The 20,171-nt window shown below is 37.6% G+C and overlaps 1 protein-coding gene across 1 annotated transcript in view; it reads left to right on the top strand.

Moving 5' to 3' along the window:
• SLC1A1 (solute carrier family 1 member 1) overlaps nucleotides 1-20,171 on the top strand; it is a 69,957-nt gene that overhangs the window by 21,687 nt on the left and 28,099 nt on the right. The window contains exon 2 of the mRNA XM_006918387.3: nucleotides 11,307-11,447. Coding sequence (XP_006918449.1) covers nucleotides 11,307-11,447 — 141 coding nt within the window. The remainder of the gene's footprint in view (nucleotides 1-11,306; nucleotides 11,448-20,171) is intronic.

Here is a 20,171-nt window from a genome sequence, read left to right as displayed (position 1 = left end):
GAGATTCTCATTCTTCTCCTGTCTTCTCTCTCTCCCACTCTTGATGAAGTTCCTTTTCCATCCTCCAACCTGAATGACTTCTTGTCCCTGCCCGTGAACAGCCTCTTGACTCTTTTACCTTTGGTTCTAATCCATCTCACCTGCTGGGTTTATCTCCAGTCTAGGCCCACCCTTATGCAAATATGTTCAATGGCTACTCACTATCTCTACTAACAGCAAATCTTTGTATATTACTTTGTAGTTTAACATGTGGTTTAACTTATTTAATCCTCGCAGTGACTGGGATTCTAGGAAGGGACCTAAGGGTTAGAGAAATATAAATTCTCTTCTTTCCTGGTATGCCCCAACTTAGGTTTCTAGTCTTAGTTTTCTAAACTAACCCTTGAGCACCAGCCAGACCTTTCACTGAACACAATTCTGTCACCTCATTGTGAAAGTAGTAGCACTTTGGAGTCAGACAGACCTGGTTTTTGAGGCTGGTCATGTGATCTTGGGCAAGTTTCCTAACCTTTCTTGTTTTACTAGCTTTATTGTAAAGGACAGGTTTGTTAGATTAGATAATAAAATAATATATAATAAAATTGCTTTGTACAGAGGCACTTGATAAACATTATTTTCTTCTTCCTCCAAACTCCTTTATTTTTGGGTGTTTCGCTCACTCTCCTTCCTCCTCAATGGTCCCTGACTGTTGAATTTCTATTCTTACAAGTAAGGGGCATCTAAATTTCCGCCTTTCTTAATTTAGCCTAATGAGAATTTCTAGGTAGCCTTGAACTCCTACAACTTTGGGGTGGCCCTTCCTGTAGACCACCAAGTTCTCTTGTCTCATACCTTTGTATGTTTTGGGTGGCAGGTGCAGCAACCTCTCTTTGGTCTCACCCCATAGTACTGCCTGTGGTGCTGAGCAAAGTCACTCAGATAACACCTGTAAGATCCACTCAAGACCATAGGAGGCTTCACGAGGTCATTGTAACCATATCCAGATCGCTGCGATATTTACTTTCATTTGAACACGGTGGCCTTCCCCCTTGTGATTTATTGTATTCCTATACCATCTTCAGTGTGAAAACCAGAATGAAAGATGATGGCTCAAGAGGCAGTTGGCTTACAGAGGTATTTGGTGTGACCTCACAGAGTTTAACAATTGTTTTTAAGCTTTTAACGTTTAAAAATTGAGTGGTTTACTTAGTTTCTTTTTAAAATTAGATTTAGAGGATGAGGCCACCCTAGACCCTCATTTCCATGTGGCAGCTCTTGGTGGAACCGTGAGGACCACTACAGACCCCACAGGCCTGGTTCTGTCACTACCGCTCTGAACCCTAGCCTTGGACATTTGCAATCTTTGATGTAAACTGAAAATCATCTAAATGTATTTAAATTCATATTTAAGAATGGAGTTCCTTCTTTTGACTTTAAGACAGATGACCAAGGGATTGTTATTTCCCAGAGTGATAAAAGGTTATTTTTCAGTTACGTATGTTTTTTAAATGTCTTTGTGTTCTCTGTCTGCAGACATCTTTCATTTGTTTAGAATCTATGACAATGGAGGCCCCAAGCCCAGTTCCAATGCCAGTGCCCCCCTTTCAATGCAGCAGCTTTGGCATCTTCCAGATGGAGAAGCCATCAATCCCATTCTATCCCTCCGGGAAGAGTAAAAAATGTCAGATTGCTATGCTTCCACAGTTACCTTTCAATACTGGTAACTCCGCTCCCCAAAGGGAAAGGCAGAAGTGACAGGAAGGTCCACCTCCCTGAAGGGAGAAGGGGAAACAGGAAGAGAATTTTCTTACTTTATGCTTTCTCACTTTTAATCCTTACCTTAAGTCTTTTAGTCAAGTAACATTCCTTTTTGACTGGCGATAAAACAAAGGTACCAATAGGCTATTGTTAACCCTCTGTCCCAGAGCTTAGAAAATAAATGATGAGCAGAGTTTGGGCCCAGTTATATCTAACTTTTGTCCTGTTCTCCCTATTCTGTCTGCTTAGGATTCAGCCCCTTCTCACAATGTTTATAAGACTGCTGTGTGTGTATAAGTATTTATTAGTTGGAAGAAAATTAAGAGTTGAGCTGAAATAAAACTTGAGTTTCTGCCAATAATAAATAGAAGTTTCTGTTCAAACCTCCACTGGGACTGTCTTTCGGCCTCCAAATTTTCCACTGTTTATCTCTCTATAATTTGAATAGTCTTCATGAAAATGGGAATGAGAATAATAAGATAAATACATTGTAAAATAAGAATAATACATGACATTGTTTTTAATCACTAAGCACTTCTTATGGACATTTTCTTATTTGCTTCTCACAACATTTCTGAGGTTCCTTCATTGAAGTTTTTAGATTAAAGCAACCAAGAACCAAAGACATTAAATGAATAGCAGCTAACTTACGTGGTAGAAATGGAATTAGAATCCAGATTCCTGACTCTTCTTTCCATTACATGTTCCTGCTCGGTGTTTACTCACACCAGGGCATAAGTTCATTCTGAAAGCTGTGTTCTCTTCACTTTTGCGGCTGCTATTATCACCTGTTATTGTTCAGTCAGAGCTGACACTTATCGAGCCTCCCTGTGGTCCGAGTTGGGGCTCAATTCTTTGCATTCATTATTCCACTTAACACACACAGCCATGTGACAGAGCTGCTGTCATTCCTCTTTGATGAGGTTACTCTGACACAACTGAATTAAGTAGTTTACCCACAGTCCCACAGCTAGTAACTGTTAGAGCAGACTCAACTCCAAATCTGGGTGACACACGGAATATCTGATATGACTTTTATCTCCACCGAGACCGTAAACCACATGAGGACCAGGACAGTGAGTGTATCCTCCACAGAGTTTAGCAAAATATAGCACGGATGCGAGTTCTTGGTACTGACAGCTGATTTTTTTCTAGGCCATTAGTTTGATTTTTCTTTTCCTGCAGGTATTTTCAGGTCATACTGTTCTCAGAATAATCCTGGTTTTCTGCGGGTTGTTTTGATTTATTTTTATACCCTTAATTGAAAATCAAGCTCTCAAACATCTCCTTTGTGGTCTATGAACTACAATCTGTAATTGCAACTTTTCTTTAAATCGATCATCTTCTTTTGAGCTTTTAATAAACATGTCTGGCTTGCTTCACTTGGGTTTTCAAGTTGTTATTTTCAGATGGTGAGGCTTTCAGATACGATAAGCTCAAATCCTACAAAGCGAAAAAAAAAATGCTGCGTCTTTGGCAGTCTTTGGGCTGTTAGTATGATGATTAAAAGAAAAAAAAAAGAAGTTTCCCTATCTTTTCTTCTTCTCTTTGACCCTATGCAAAAGCCATCAAATTATTATCCAGTCAAAATGGAAATGAATCACATTTAATATTATTATCTGCCTTTCTCATTTTCTGTTTTTTAAATCAGTTTAGTTTGACAGTATGTGTATGCTTTTTTAAATTGAGATACAATTCACATAATATAAAATTCATCATTTTAAAGTGTACAGTTTAGTGGTTTTTAGTATATTCACTGTTGTACAACCATCACCACTACCTAATTTCAAAACATTTCCAGTCATGACCCCCAAAAGAAATCTATTAGCAATCAGTCCCTACCCTTTACCTCCATCTTATGGCAGCCACTATCTCTATAGATTTGCCTGTTCTGGACATTTCATAGTAGTGGAATCATATAATACATGGCCTTTTGTGTCTGGCTTCTTTCACTGAGCATAAAATTTTCAAGGTTTATCCATGCTATAACATATATCAGTACTTCATTTTATTTATTTATTTATTTTTTGTAGCTGAATAATGTTTCATTGTATAGATATGCCACATTTTGTTTAACCAATAATAAGTTAAGAGACGTTTGTTATTTTTCATTCCTTGGCTGTTATGAAGAATGTTTTATAGCATTTCTTGTACAAGTTTTTGTGTGAAGATATGCTTTCAGTTTCCTTGAGTATAAACGAAGGAGTGGAATTGGTAGGTCATATAGTAGCTCTATGTTTAATTTTTTGAGCAACTGCCAAATTATTTTCCACAGGGACTATACCGTTTTACATACACACAATATAGGAAGGTTTCAGTTCCTGGCTTCCATGGGTTTTGCCAGGTGTGGTGCTAGTGCCATTCTAGTACTGGCTGTAGTGCCCTTTCACTGCTGGGTGAAGAAAAACAGCTGGCATTTCCCTTTAAGTGCTCTCGGGCCTGTAAAAAATCTGTAGAAATCCTGAAATAGTTATGTCTTTGTTGTTTGAATTTAGTTAGATTTTTGAATCTAACGAAAATCATTTCAGAAGACACTAAAAACATTTTTTAATGTCTTTTCTTCTGGTACCGCTAAGATCCTGAGACCTTTACTTCAATTAGTATAAAGATTAACAAACATTACATTCAGTGTATTTCATGGGTCCTTTATGTGTCATTATTTTAACCCTGAATTTTTTTTCATTCATAGGATAAAAAAATATTTCTCTACCAAAATAAATACAGTTGACTAAGGGGATAATTCTATAAATTTAGTCATCCTGGAAATAATTTACTTGAACTTTTCCCCTCAACTCCTGACTCCACTGCTTTTGAGCTCTGTGACCATGACACTCACCTCTGAGAGCCACAACTGTATTGAGGATTTCATGAGAAAAATCGATGAAGAGTATATAGCCTATAATAATAGCTAACATTGATTTAGTACTAACTGTGTGAGCCAGGTACTTTTATTCTAAACACTTCATATATAGTCTCATTTTTAAATCTCTCAATGACTCTATGAGGTTGATATTATGCCCATTGTTACAAATGAGGAAACTAAGGCAAAGGCAGCAGAATAAATATTTTGCCCAGCTGATAAGATGGTGAAGCCAGAATTTAAACACAGTCTGACTCCCGAGCCTGGCTCCTAAAGAGTTGGTACTGAATTAGTTTATTCCCTCAAAATGTCTCATGTGATTTAATATGCCTGATTTCATCATGCACATTTATTATGCATTATTCTCATCTGTGTTTCCCTATTGACTAATGTGTTGCAAGAATTAGGTGGTCTGTGAATGAGTATTGGCTAACTGATTCCATGAGATTATTTGCGAATATTTGAAAAAGAAATGATTGTTTTAATATAGCAAGTCCTTAATAAGACCAGATCTTTCCTATATTTTGTGGACTCTCAACTTTAATCTTCACTGACTCCCTTAACTATCTTAAAATGGACATAGTGGAAATGGTAAGGACTATATAATTGATGGTGATATAACATCCAGTAATATGGTGGTTGAGCTAATATGGATGGGTTTCCCTGCCATCTCAAACACATAGAAATATAACATCTCCCTCTGAGTTAATATATAGCCAAACCCAAACTCAAAAGAAATAAGGAAAAATCCCTATGTGCTGGAAATAAAAAGAAGACTCAAGGGTAGACTGTAAACAAAAGCTGATGCTAAGTTCTAAACCCAATTATAGGCCTTAATAATGGGAGACAGAAATTTCAATATCCGCTTAGGGGAACAAGGTATAATCTTGGCCCATATCAGTGAAGGAGCTAGAATCAGACCTCTGCATAAAGCTCGAAACCTCAAATTTTGACCCAGTCCTTGGAAAGATGACCAGAAAAATTCTATCCAGTGATTCGAGAAAACCTCAAGAAAACTTGCCATCTGCCCATGGCTAAGAGTAAGAAGGAAAGAGGGGAAGGAGAACAATGAGAAAATTAAAACCCAGATTTACCTGGGTATGTGATCTGAGCTTATACCACCACATAATGCTGACTTCCCAAGCTGAAAAACTAATGAGTACAGTTCTAGATGCCTTGAAATGCCTAAATTCCCAAGAAAAACAAGTATCCTATAGAGATACTTTCACAACTCACACAAAAAAGCTAATCCTTCCCAAAAGACAAGTTTATAGTCAAAAATTACAAACCACACAAGGAAATGACACAAGATAATACATGTTTCAAAAATTGGAGATGATATAATAATCTGAAAGAATATATACTAAGTATGTTTTAAGTGACTAAAGAAAAAGAGATGGAATAGAAAATAGAAAAATGAAAGTAGGAAAAAGATACTACAACTTCTAGAAATGAATGTTAGAGAAAGAGTTTAAAACTCAGTGGATTAATTAAACATCTAATAAATACAGCTGAATGAGGGATTGGTAAATTAGAAGGCAGGTCTGAGAAAAAAATCACTCAAAATGCATCACAGAGAGATAAAAAGGAATGTTATAAAAAGCCCTCAAATCGCCATATTTAGATATTGAAAAGCATATTTTTAAAGAATTCACAGTTCAAAGAAGAAGTCACGGTAGAAATTATAAGACATTTTGAACTAAACAGTAAAAATACTAATAATGGGACACAAACACAGAATTTAGAAAGCAATATATTCTTTCAAGTAAATATATTGGGGGGAAAAAAACAAGCTAATGTGCTAGGCAATCAGCGCAAAAAAAATTAGAAAAAGATAAATCTAAATAAAAGAAAAAATCAAAGGCAGAATTTAATTACATAGAAAACAACAAAATTGAGAGTATGGTATAGAATACTGAATAGCACTTAGAATGGATCTACCTGAATTAATATGAATAAATCCCAAAGACATAATGAAAAAAACTCAAAAAGTAAAGACAGGTTGCAAAAGAATACATTCAAACTGATACCATGTAAGTCAAGATTTCAAACACAGATAACATTATACATTTTAATGGATAGAGACATGTGCAGAAATCTGTTAGATCCTCACCAAAATCAACTTTCTTCCTAAATCAGACCGAAGTTTTAATTGTAGGTGGCAGACAAAAAGGTATCGATGACTCATTGTAAATGATCACCACATTTCCTGTTGATAGTCAACAAATCTACTCTCCACAGATCCATGAAGGAAAACATTGATTATTGCAATAATAAGAAAATTGTATTCTTTTTTTAACTCCTCTCTCTCAACCTCAGGCACTCAGTACAGTATGTGGCATGTAGTTGTATGTTAATAAATGTTCATTTGTTACTGCTTTTTCTTGAATTTAGATACTATAAAGAATGTGTATAATGTACTTCCTTTGAACCTGAAAATGTACAGTAACTCAAGCCTTTGCATCCTATTTTGTGCTTCTTCCCTTTGGTTGTTAGGAAAAGTCAATAACATTTAACAAAATTGTCAAGAATTGAGATATTTTACAGTTGGGTGAAGGTCAAGAAATATGTCCATCCAAAGTAGTATTAAGAAAATAAAGATATGTAACATGAGGAAATGCTTATAATATGCTAAATGAAAAATACTAAAAGCAAAACTTTTTACATGCTATAACATGAATGAATTTTGAAAACATTATGCAAAGTGAAAGAATCCAGACACTATAATGATATAGCCATTAAAAATAACAGGAGATAATATACAAAAAAAATGCATTTGACATGCTTAACACAGAGTCTGACATATAGTATATACTCAGTAATTGTTAACCATTTTACTGTGATTAACTGTAATAGTATATGGAAAAATGAAAACAATTTTACTTTGCACATACTTGAGTTGGAAAAGTTGTGGGTGAATTTTTACAGTTATTGTTTCCAGTAGAGCTGTGATAATACTGCTTGTGCAGTAAATACATTTTTAAGGGTTTAAAAATAAAAGCTGTACTGACTCAGAGGCATCTGTTTTTGAGCCAAAGTTCATGTAAGAGCTTGCATTGGTGGAGCTACTCAGCTCTAAAGAAAAAGATGAGAAAAAGGGACAGATATATTTCAGTGGAAGTACAGAATAGAGAAACCATCTTCTCATCTCTTCAGTATATGCACGGAGTCATTTATTAACTCTATTTATTCTATGCTTTTTATTTTCTGGTTATCAACATTCACCTTAGATTAGCTCCTGAAGGCAAAAGGCATATTTTTAATTTGCCTAATATAGCGCCTAGCATGATGGCATGGACTAGCAGACTATTTCAGTGATAATTAAAAATATTTTTCCTTTGCCAGTAATTCTTACTTAATCAAGCCAAAATCAATCTGTGTATCAAAGAACTATTCTGGGGCTTTGATTAAAAGCCACAGATTTTAATCTCTTTTCTGCAAATATTCTAAAACAGTAACAATACTACTTTCATAAATCTGAATCAAATATAATTCAACAACTATCCCCAGATTAAAATTTTATAACTATAAAATAAAGTACATAAGAACAAAGGCTGTGTGGGGCCTGGAAAATTGGGCATAAAGGCGTGGATAGGTTCATGTAATTAATTACATGTGACCTTTTTCTTTATTTTGATTTCCAGAATTATTTCTTAAACTGTAATTTTTTTATAAACTTACCTCCACGATAAGGCTATTGGACTGGCAATTGTTGTTTGAGACAATATGGGCACGAAGAAATGACATCTCCTCTTTTAAGCTTAAATTTTTGAACATGAACTTGAAGAAGAAATCTCTAGCGGAGGTCTCAATTGCTTTCCTCCCTAGTTTCTCCTTTCCCTGTTTTACCAATATACTTAACATTTAGCATAAAAACTAGAGAAAGCACAGCCAGCTTTCTAGGAGCTAATGAGCTGGGCAATATCCCATTTTAAAGTTTAGGACATCAGGGCTCAGAGATGATCATAGCATCTTGGACATTAGGAGGGACCTTCGAAGGTATCTAATCCAATGCTTTTTCTCCTGCCTCTAATCCCACCATTTAACAATGGGAGAGGTTAAAGTTTATAGCCCAATTACAATATACCTTGTGAGTGTTGGAACCAGAACTCAAGCCTGCTCTTCTAACACCATGTTCTTCCCAAACTGTCTTAGTACCTATTTGGGATCTTCTTGCCTGTGTGGGGGAAGGCAGCCCAAGAATGAGTTCCTGGTGGTTTCTGGGGTTACAGAGGTCTGGGTAGCAATTTTACCTTTGGACTTCCTTGTAGGTCCTGCTAAAGGCCTTCTTAGAACCATACCATTCAGGGAGTTTCTTGATCTTCTTGCCTGTTTCTGGGAGTGGCCCTACCAGGTGGGTCAGACTGAAGTAAGGATTTATTTCCAGCAGCCTGTGGCTCTCTCCACACTCCTTAATCCAGTCCAAGTTTGTCTCTAGAAAAAGGTAGGGAAGGATTGTGTCCTGTGAAATCCTGACCTTATATTGGAACCTAGAAAACCTTCCAGTGATTTTTCTTATCCTGCATCTTATTTTTCCAAACATGTTTGAGACCAAGGTAAAGCACTGATTTCTCAGATGTAACTCCTGGTCGAGGTTATTCATCAGCCACTTCTTGTGCTTGAGGGTCCCAGGATGACATCTCTGGCCCAGGTTGAATCTCCCAACTGCTTTTCTAGGCCTTGGTTTGTGTTTATATTCTTTTCAGTGATTACACACACACACACGCACACACACAATTTGTGATACTCCAAGAACAAGCTTGAGAGAAAGCTTTCATTATTAAATACAGTAACCTATTTATGGTGTTTGTCATCTATGATTGCTTTCAAATAACTCCTTGTGGTAATTCTTTTATCCCTCCCATAAAAATTCATATCTTTCTAACTGCCCTGCATTCATTTGGGGTGGAGATGATTAGAAGCACAGTTAATTGTTAGTAATATAAACCCTAAGATTGGAGCACTTGGAGTACTTTCGCTACTCAACAGAGAGCTTTTGTGGCTGATTTTTAAGCACAGACACATCTGCTTTATTTTTACATATAGAGCTTTCTTTGATATACAAGCCAAAAATTTACTTGAAGCAATCTAAATAGTATGAGGAAGAATGTCTCTTTGGTTGGGTGGGTGTGTGGGTGTGTGTATGTTTTAAACAATGAGCATCACAGAGTATCCTTACGGCATAATATAGGTATGTTCCCTATAGAACAGCTGAACATAGGCAATTTCATAAGTAGGCAGTGAGCACAACATGCTTTTTAAATTAACTTAAAATATTTTGAATCCTTGGTGTTCTTAACCATTCAGAAGTCTTTAGCACTAAGTTTTAAAATATGAACCAAATAGCATTGATAATAGAGGTTTTGTTTTTTGTCTTTAGTACAATATGAGAAACATTTATGTGCAGTGTTTGTTCCAAAAATAATTTAAAATGGCTGATCAGAAATACAGTAATGTATGCAAAAAATAGAGATCAAGGCAAAACTAATATATAAGGAAAAATAAAATTAAGCTAAGAATAAGGTTACTACTACACAAATGTACCCTGTGAGGTTCACTTATTTGGTCTACTAGTGAGCATGGGAAGTATGCCTAAATTGAAATGAAAATTCTAATATTGATTATAATTCACATCTCTTTTCATTGCCCTAGAGTTCTTAACTGTGCCTGAACAACTCAAAATTTTCACATTTGATAATCGTGAATATCCTCCTTGTGGTGATATCCTCCTTGAATCCTCCTGTCTTTTAGTCATTTTATCTCCAATTAGCATGTCATCTTCAGAGGTTGGTGAAGGAAAAAAAAATGTGAGGATCATCCTAGCCTATTTTATTTCTTGTTTAACAAAAGGGAGGCGGTTAGAAGAGTGGGTAGGTGGGGAGTGGGATGGCCTAGGGCAGCTTGGTGTTAATGGAACCATTTGGAAGAGGATTAAAAAATATTTAAATGTGTGATGTTTAGTTATCAAAGTTATCACAACAGAAGGATTTCGTAAAGACACCTTGATAAGGCAGGCTTTCAGAGAATGCTTAACATTTCTTAATATTGAACATTTCCCTACTCACATAATTAGAAGCGTAAAGGTCCAAGGTACTTAGGATCACAAACTTTGTAAAAAGCCTGTTGATCAAACAAACTTAGACAGGTTCTTATCTAGAAAGAATGGGAAAGAATGCAAAGTATTAGAGAACGTAATTGTTCAACAATGTGGTAAATATATCAAACCAACAGTATCTTATGTTGCTATTAAAATTATAGAAGTTGTGTAAACATAAGACTATCATAAAAATTATAGAGCATTTATGATAAAAATATGAGGAAAATGAAAACTGATATGTAAACTATAAAACACATAAGATATCTAAGCTAAACAAAGAATAAGGATGGTATGTAAAAACAAAATAGTTATACTGGGTTGACTAAGATGATAAATTTCTTTCTTGATATATCATGATGTTTTGTCATAAATATGAAGAAGGAGAAAAGGAATGAAAATTTTTTCACATGAAGAATATTTTTTAGCGATTTACTTACTCATTAAAATGATTTGTTTTTTCAGTCTAAAATTTACATACTCGTGGCAGATGATTACAATATCTAAAATGTTTTTCTTGCCATTAAAATTTGCTTTATGTGTGTATTTTTCTGAAGAAATTCATACGGGAGAACTCAATGTTCTTTTCTTCTTTCCAATCCTCATTTTATTCAGGAATTGCCTTGGGAGTCTTGGTTCGAGAATACAGCAAGCTCTCTAACCTGGACAAGTTCTACTTTGCTTTTCCTGGAGAAATCTTAATGAGGATGCTGAAACTCATCATTTTGCCATTAATTGTATCCAGCATGATTACAGGTACCTTGAGAGGACTGATGTTTTCTATGATTATTTAAGGAGCCATCACTTAAGTTGTTCTTTTCTAATTATGGAAAAAAATCAAAATATTACTTGGAAAGTATATATTTGCTTGAGTGGAACTATTTCATTATTTACAAAGTGGCATTGCTTTGTGGCATGGTTCTATCGATAGTACAGCACTTTCCACCACAGCTCAAGTCTTCATTTGACCAGCCATATGATGTCTTGTGAGAAAGATGTCATTTTTTAAAGATACTATATATAAAACTCTATCCAGAGCACAGAAGTAAAAACAAAAACAGAAATGTCAGCTAGTGTTCTCAGGCAAAATGTGATTGTCCATTCTGATCATGTTTTTAGTAGTTTACTCATTTATTTCCCAGCTGCAACCGTCCTGCCCCCTACCCTCTCAGCAGCTGCCTTCAGGGTCCTCTCCTCCTTCTCTTTATCTACTTCCACTCCTCCACAGAACTCAGAACTTGCTGCATACCTGCCCTGGAAATTTGCCCAGGGGACCAGCAGCCACATCCCATGGGAAAGATTCAATTATAGGTTTGCCCCATATTTTAAATGCCTCAGGTTTTAAAATCTGAACTTGTGACAGTTGAATTTGGAAATGATTTTTCCGTTATTGATCATTATATTGCAGATTCCTTTAAAGCACAAGCTCCCTTATGTAGATGGAGGTTAATTTGGTTTACAAAAATATCACTTTCCTGGGTATGGTAAGCTTCCCTGTGCATTTCATAGTTTCTTATACTTGCCTTAATTCTGGTAACAGGCAAAATATGGCACAATCACTAGTGTCAACTTGAAAATCAAGGTTTTATATAACCATGCACATAGGATTCTTGCAGAACATTTTTCTCCTGCCACTGAAGAGATCTGGGACTAATCTATATAGAGTACTAGACATTGGCTGGGGAAGAAAGGGTGGGTGTCAGGGTCTGCTGCATTCAGCAGTTGCATTGCCAGAAGAGCTGTAGATTTGGCCATTGAACTTTTCAAATGCCAAACCAATCTAACTAGAATCTTTTGGGAGCCTTGTTTTTAAATGGTCCTAGTGTTCCTGGCTTATTACAAACCTAAAGAGAGCATTTTTATTTATGAATTTAATTATGTTTTGAAATGCTTGCCTTCTTTTATGCCCTGCAGCCTGAAGGCCAAATCAGCAAACCAGTTGTTTGTACTATATAATGTTTATTTATTTAACTTGCAATTATTGTAAGCATTTAAAATTCGGAAGATTTCATGTAATCAACCAGATTTCTAGCTTCCACTGAAAAAAAAATTAACATGAAACACTGGACCCATTTCCTCACATACCAACAGTGGTCTGGAGCTGAAAGACAGCTACTCTGTTTAGTTGCAGCAGATGTATTTAAGGATACCACAGTCTCCCCTGCTCCCTATTGCCTAATACCTCATTTACTTCACTTATTTACCTTACCTACTGGCCCCTATACACATTACCATTACAACCCCTTAGAAATTTCTCTATATCAAAGATTCTTAATCTTAGGCTCCTTTGAGAACATAACTCTCTCCCAAGAAAAATTTTCACAGATGTACATATATACTATATTTTGCATGCAGTTGCCCAAGCTTCATAAACCACTTGATGATCGATACTATTTAAAACTTATGTATATGGAAGAAGGTATGGAAAGTTGATCCAAATTAGATAGCAGATCCAAAACTTGTACAGTAAACCAGGTTTTAGAAGAAAAGGTGAAAAATTAAAAAAAAAATAGAAGAAAAGGTAATAAATGCATGAATATACCAGATGTATAATATTGGATGTTTGAAAATATGTACTCCTCTTGGCAGTCAATAACTAGTGAGATTTTTTTCAGTCTCTCTGTTTTGGGTGCTACTTCGGCTTTGCACATAGTCTAGAAAAATGATTTGCAAGCCTGAGCATTCCACTCACATAACTCAGCTGTTTTTGAAGCTGTAGCACAAGTCCAGTAATTTCTACATTTTTCATTCACCAAATCCCCAGAAGTTAAATAGGAGTTAGAGAACAGAACCACTACCCATGCTTTTGACATGGAGTGATAAAATGGTCCACGATTCAAGGGACGTGAACAAAGCAAGATGGGGACACGATTCTGTATTCATGTTTTAAGTTATCAGATTAAAAACAAAAGGTAATACTGCTAGTGTTGGCAAGGTTGTGGGAATATGGGCTCAATCACATATGTTTGGTTATCATATAAATTGGAACAAACTTACTGGGAGGGCGGTTTGGAAAATGTTCTGACTTTTCCACTTGGTAATTCTGCTTCTTGGAATTTATCATAAAGAAATAATCAGAAATATGTTCAGAGATGTAGGTACAAGGATGTTCATGATAGGATTGTTTTTTGTAATGGTGATAAATTATAAGCAATCCAAATGTATGTTATACTTGTAAATTAGGATTCCATGCAACTATTAAGAACCTTATTTTGGAAACATTTTTAATGACATGTAGAAATGTTCCTATTATGGTATAAAGTAGGAGCATTAAACAAATTACACAACGAGATGTTTACAATCCAAATTTTATTAAAATTTATATACATTTTAAAAAGTTGGGATCACAACCAAATGGTTAACAATGGTTAGATCTGGATAGTAAGAAAATTCGATCCATTGGGTTTTCTTTACATTTTTAAGGCAAACACATATTACTTTTGTTTGTTTTTGTTCTCTTGTTTTGTTTTGTTTTTTAAAGAAAGAAAGAAGAAAGTGAGATGGATTCTGCTTTGTGTCCTTCCAGCGTTGCCTGTTCCTCTCCTCCCCAGCTCTGCTCCATGTCCCTGTAGCTCAGTACCACCTTTACCCTGGTGTGAGGTCCATCCCCCAAACCCTGCAGTGGTGCTTGGCCTCCACACTGAGCACAAGCAGGAGGGTAAAGCAGAAGCTAGAAAATACACAGGACAAACAGTTTTCACATTTCAAAAGGCTTTATAAATCCAGCAGATCAAAAGCTTATTTTATATATTAATGAGTCCAATGGAGGTTGAATGTTTGAAGCCGGGGAGAGTTGAATGAGCCCTAAGAACATAAATTAGAGATAGAGACACAGAAAAAAATTGCGACCCAGTACTAACCTGTGCTTTTGCATCAAGGAAACTCTTGTCAAACTAACAAATAGGAAAAACCCTCTGCCATCAAAGTCTCTGCCGATATAAAAATACTTACTTTATAGCCATTTAAAAAAACAAAACAAAACAGGAACAATCCCTCTTTGTGTGATGGTGATGATAAAATGTTATGTTAATCATTGAAATTGGAATATAGACTGGCTATTAGATGGTATCAAGAAATTGTCGATAATTTTGTTAGTGTTGAGAATGGCATTTAGTTATGTAAGAAAGTATCCTTACCTTTTAATGCTTATGGGATTATGTAGGAATGAAATGACAATGTCTGGAATTCACTTTAAAATAAAAAAAGAGAGAAGGCACAGTAGACATAATCTCAAGACATTTTCAGAGACAGTGTAGGCACTAACAGAACTCTGCGTGTAATTTACATCCTGAGGGCCACTCTCAGAATATCTATGCTTGGGCCCTGTTAACACTTAGGTACAAAAGCTGTATTTATAGCAACCACAAGGGAAATAGCCTGGGAAATGGCTTATGAACATGCCTGAGAACTGTGGCTGTGGAAAATCCTGGTCCAGGTCTCACCAGCCAGTGAGTTTAAATTCAGGTCACATTTTCTTTCATATCCAAATTATGATGACTCGAACCTCCTACCAGCACAGGAATGGAAAGCCCCTCAGCGCCCATTCCCAGAGGTGCGATCCCCGTTGTGTTCAGGAGGCAGTCCCCATCTCTTCCACTCCGGCCACTTTGCCACAACCTTCTGGGCCAGAAGTGCTCCACTGGGCACAGCTGCCTCCCTGCTGTCTCCTGTGGCTACTGTCACTCCTCTGATCCTGCAGAGCTCCCCTCCTTTGCTCTTCCATCCTAAGATGAGACTGAGAACTTCATTCTTCATAGTGCAGCGGAGACCAGACTGCTACTTGGTGTCAGTGCCAAGCTGATCGAGAAGGGAAGATTTTGATAGTGAGACGCCAGTTGAAAGAATGCACGAGGGGCTGGCGAGAGAATGAAACAACACGCACCAACTTTATTGCGGGGAGCACGCTTCTGCTCCTGCTCTTCTTCTGCTCCCCTTCTGCTTCCCAGGGGACCACATGGCTCCACATATATCAGAGTACAACCGTGGCATTCAGCCACACATGCATCATCAATAAGCTGAATTATGTTTACATAGTTTAGGTGCAGGTGCCCTACTAATATAACATTCTAAATCCAGGGTCCTATTCCTAACCGCAAGCCTGGATCACAACCAGACCTGGGACCCTCCAGGCCTGGGACCCACGCTTGGGACAAAGTTTTACGAAAGGCTGGAGAATGAAAGGAAGTGAAATACCAATGAAGGGGCTTTTTCAAGAGCCCCAGGGACCCTTAAGAGAGCTGCCCCACTGCTAAGCTACCAGCCTATGTCCGGGAGGCTGGGGCCAGCTTATCCCTCCACATGAAGATGTTCCAGGCATTGCTGTACCCCACACCTCACCACCTGACACTAAATTCTAAGTAAAAAAAGTTTCCTATTACACAGGTTGCTCCTGTCCTGGCCCGGGAGCAACCTCTTCCTGAGATGACTGTCATTGTAGAATATCCACTTCAGAGAACACCCTCTTCACAGCCACAAGGGGATGGTTTTGTCCTAGGGATCTTATCAGGAGACTCACACTAGAATGGATGCCATTAGTACCTGCTGGGTTGTGGCATACCCACCCAACTTGCAAGACTCAAGAGTCTGTCCAGGTTGAGCTATGCCCAGGCAATGCTGGTCCTGTGGCAGTTCACCATCCTGTCGCATCTTACTCTGGATTTCCTACAGACGCTGTCTACTCAAGAAGCAACACCAGTTTGCAGCTCCATGCATTCTGAGTTTATACCAAGCCAAGAAAACTTCTTACCCTTCACCCCAAGCCACTGAGTCCCTGGGTCCTAGTACTGAAGACTTCGGTAGAAATCATTTGTGATCTGTTTGTCGATGACTTTCCAGTTTCCACAAGCACTGATTGGGTAATGGATTTACATTTATGGGGAGCTTCTCCCAAGGAAAATTTAAGATTCCACCCTTGGAAGTTTAAAAAAACATTGCTCCCAAATTTTAAATAGTTGTTACTCCAACTTCTGTATCAAGAAGGGCTTGATACAGAAGTTGGAGTAACAACTATTTTTAGGGCTTGATCTCACCTCTCAGGGCAGAAGTTTTATTTTTTACCAAAGAAAAAAAATTGTAAAGTCTTAGATATAAAAGGTGTTTATTGAACAGCAAGATGTAGAATATATATGTGAGTCGGTTTCTTTTCAAGTAGGGAGTCTACAAGTTTTTCTTCCTGAAGGGCCAGATAGTGAATAATTAAGGCCTTTCAAGCCATAGAGTTTCTATCCAACTACCCAACTGGTTGTCACAGCCCTTGTCGCAGCTACAGACAATACGTAAATGATTGGGTGTGGCTTTGTGCTAATATAACATTTATTTACAAAAAACCTGAGGCCAGCTGACAGCTGACCCCTGATGAGATGAATGATAAGATTAGATTCTGATTCTCAAGATACAGTCTAGTTGAGATGGAATCCAGGTGACAAAATAAACCAACACACCAAGCGAATATACCTAGACCAAGCAATGAGGCTAAAGACATTGAAGAGACACTGAAGAATGGAGGATGGAGCAGGATGAAGTCAAGTCAGTCAACGTTTTGGAGACCCCGTGTTTAAATGCAAGCTTTGCAGGAGATGATACACTTGGATCATTTGGGCTTGGGAAGACTTTTTTTTTCTTCCAAGGATATGTATTCTTTTATTCATAAGTAGCTGTGTGCCTGGACTATCCCATCCTCCAGTGGATAGAACTGTGCCATGTGCCTTCCTGAAATGGGGTTCAGTTTAATTCAGCAAACATTCTATAACCCCACCTGTGTGAAAACAGAATAGAAAAGAACCTCTGAGAGGGTGAGGTTCCTACCACCTACCTGGTCATGGAGCCCAGGTCTTCTGCTAGCCAGGTCCGTGACTTCCCTTAGGTGTAAGAGTCAAAGATGCACATATCATTTATTGTACAACTGTTAGGTAGCTAAGAGCACTTAATGTCAATTTAAGCTACCAGGAAGGGGGAGGTGCATGCTTTTCTTGAAACATTGGTGGTTTTTTATACAGTATCTATGAAAATTGCCATTTCGAAGTAGCATATAAACTTAAAACTCCATGCTGGAGCCTAAGATTATACAAGCTGAGAGTTAATGTCTTGCCTGGTTCACAACATCTAGAACTACTGGACTCTGACTACATTTCAAGGAGTACCTCCTTTCTCCTTTCCCTGTCTTGGGCAGAGGCCAGGAAAATAAGATGGCCGAAGCAGTTTTGCACACAATAAGTAAACATTTCCTTAACCATCAAGAAATTTGTGTTGCGTTAGAACACAGCTATTGAAGCCAGAAGACTTATTATATTAATTGGATTTCTACAATGCCTTTTCTCCAGGGAAGGAAGGGACACATAATGCATAAAGAACAGAGATTCCATAATGAACATGCCACTTGGCACAGGAATAAAATGAAAAGTGGCAAGAGATGAATATGCCCTGCTTCAGTCTTTCTCTGAGATAGTGAAGCCTGGAGAATTCACCATGAATGAGCTTTACTTCTGCCTGAACTGGTTCACAGACTGGTTCACAGCTCTGTTTGACTATGAGTTAACTTGGTTTTGTTTCTTTAAAAAAAAGAGAGAGTGAGAAACCACGCAGAGATTCTAAGGAACCTCCTATGTGTTGAATGCACAGATCTGGGGACCATTTATTCATTTCATCTTCAACGTCCCAGGCTCTGTGCTAGGTACACAGATGCAAAAAGGAGTCCTATCCTGCAGGAGAGAACATTGCAATGCCGTGTGATAAGTGCTCTGTGGGAATGAGGACAGTGGAGGGGACACTGGGGTTGAGTTTTTAAGAAAAGGTAGTAATCAAATGAAGTGGGGTGGGCATTCTAGGCAGAGGATATTAGCACAAGGCATGGCATCTTGGGAGGACAGTGAGACTTAACTGGAATGCTGGAGACCTGGGAAGAAGGAATGGGAATGGAAAGGTGAGCAGGTAGCTTCATTGGGGTTATGTGCCTTCCCGAGGGGTCTGGACTTGAGCCTGCAGGCATGGGGAAGCAAGTTATAGCAGCAATTCCTCCCTGTGCCATTCTCTCCAGAGAGACACCCTGAACAACCTTCAGGTAGGAAAGTATTATTAAAGAAAAAAAAATTCAATGACGCTTGTTAAAGATGGTAAAGCAAACTTCATTCAGGCCCATTGTGACAGCTATAGGGACCACTGCAATGGGATTTTGCAGAGAAAGAGATTGGGCTCAACTCCAAATGAATATAGCATTAGCAGTAGAAATTGATGGCCAAGGAGCAGGGTAGGGGGATCGGTGGATGGAAAATTACTAAGAGGGAACATCAGGTGTAAGGGGGATTCTGACTAAACTGACCTAATTCTTGCTGAAAGCAGGCCAGGGTCATCAGACATCACCTGGGGAGTGGTACAAGATAAAGAACCTGATTAGATATAATAGTGATACAAGAGGTCGGGGCTGCAGTTCTGGTTAAACTGACTTAGCAGGGTTCTTGCTAAAACTGGATTTTATAAGGAAATACAAATGGACCTAGGAGAATGTTCAGGAGCCTGACTAAAATTTAGTCAAAGAATTTTGTTAGTATCAATAGATATAGATAGGGGGTAGGAGTCTAGTGGCTTCTAGCGCAGATGTAGAATCTAGACTGCTGGGCTTGAATCCTCACTTTGCTATTTACTAGCTGTGAAACTTTGAACCAGTGTTTTAACTTGTCTTCAACTGTAAAATAGAGAAATAATAGTACTGTGTCATGGTGCATTTAAAGTGCTATATAGTTTTTTTAATTTACTCTTTTTTTGTCTAATACTGTCAGAAGTATCGACGTTAAGAAATGTCCAAACCTGTAGAGAATTTTGTAAGAGTTGATATGAGCCAAAACTGACAACATATGCTGGGAAGCAAGATGTCAAATGCCTCTGAGAATCACAGTTTTGCAGTTTCTCTCTCCCAAATGGCTATGCTTATTTCAAAAGTATGTTAGCCTAGATGCACAAAAACAATGGACAGGGCTTGCTTAAGGCAAAGTTCGTTATGTGACTAGGGTGTGACTACCCACCTTGACCAGCCCAGTTAGGAATTTACAATTAGATCACCCTGTAAGGATACTTTCTGTACAACCCCTTTTTTGTCTATAGAAGTTTCTGGAAAGTTCCTGCATTTGGCATCAAGCTACAGGGCCAGTGTTAGAATTGAGCCATACATGTGGGAGTGTACACAATGCATTTATTCTAGAAATAAAAACAATATAAAAAGACCTGCTCTGCTCCTGGTTTGTAAAGTTCACCAGCATACAAGTAGCTTATACCCAGAAGCCTGAGCTACCAATTTTATAGCATAAGGAAAAACAAAAAGAGCTCAATAACAGGCTGTGGTAGAAAACTCAAAAAGTTTCACTGAGCTTTTAAGCTATCCTGTTGTCAAAGTACACATAAGGACTTTGAAAGGAATGGCTGAGATCCTCAGATCCTCTGAGGTATGTTTAATGCTTTTATTAGATGATAAGCCTCCTAGAAAAGCTCGTG

Source organism: Pteropus alecto, unplaced genomic scaffold (genome assembly GCF_000325575.1).
Source record: "Pteropus alecto unplaced genomic scaffold, ASM32557v1 scaffold95, whole genome shotgun sequence".
Lineage (NCBI taxonomy): Eukaryota > Metazoa > Chordata > Mammalia > Chiroptera > Pteropodidae > Pteropus > Pteropus alecto.
This window is presented reverse-complemented; position numbering and strand designations above follow the sequence as displayed.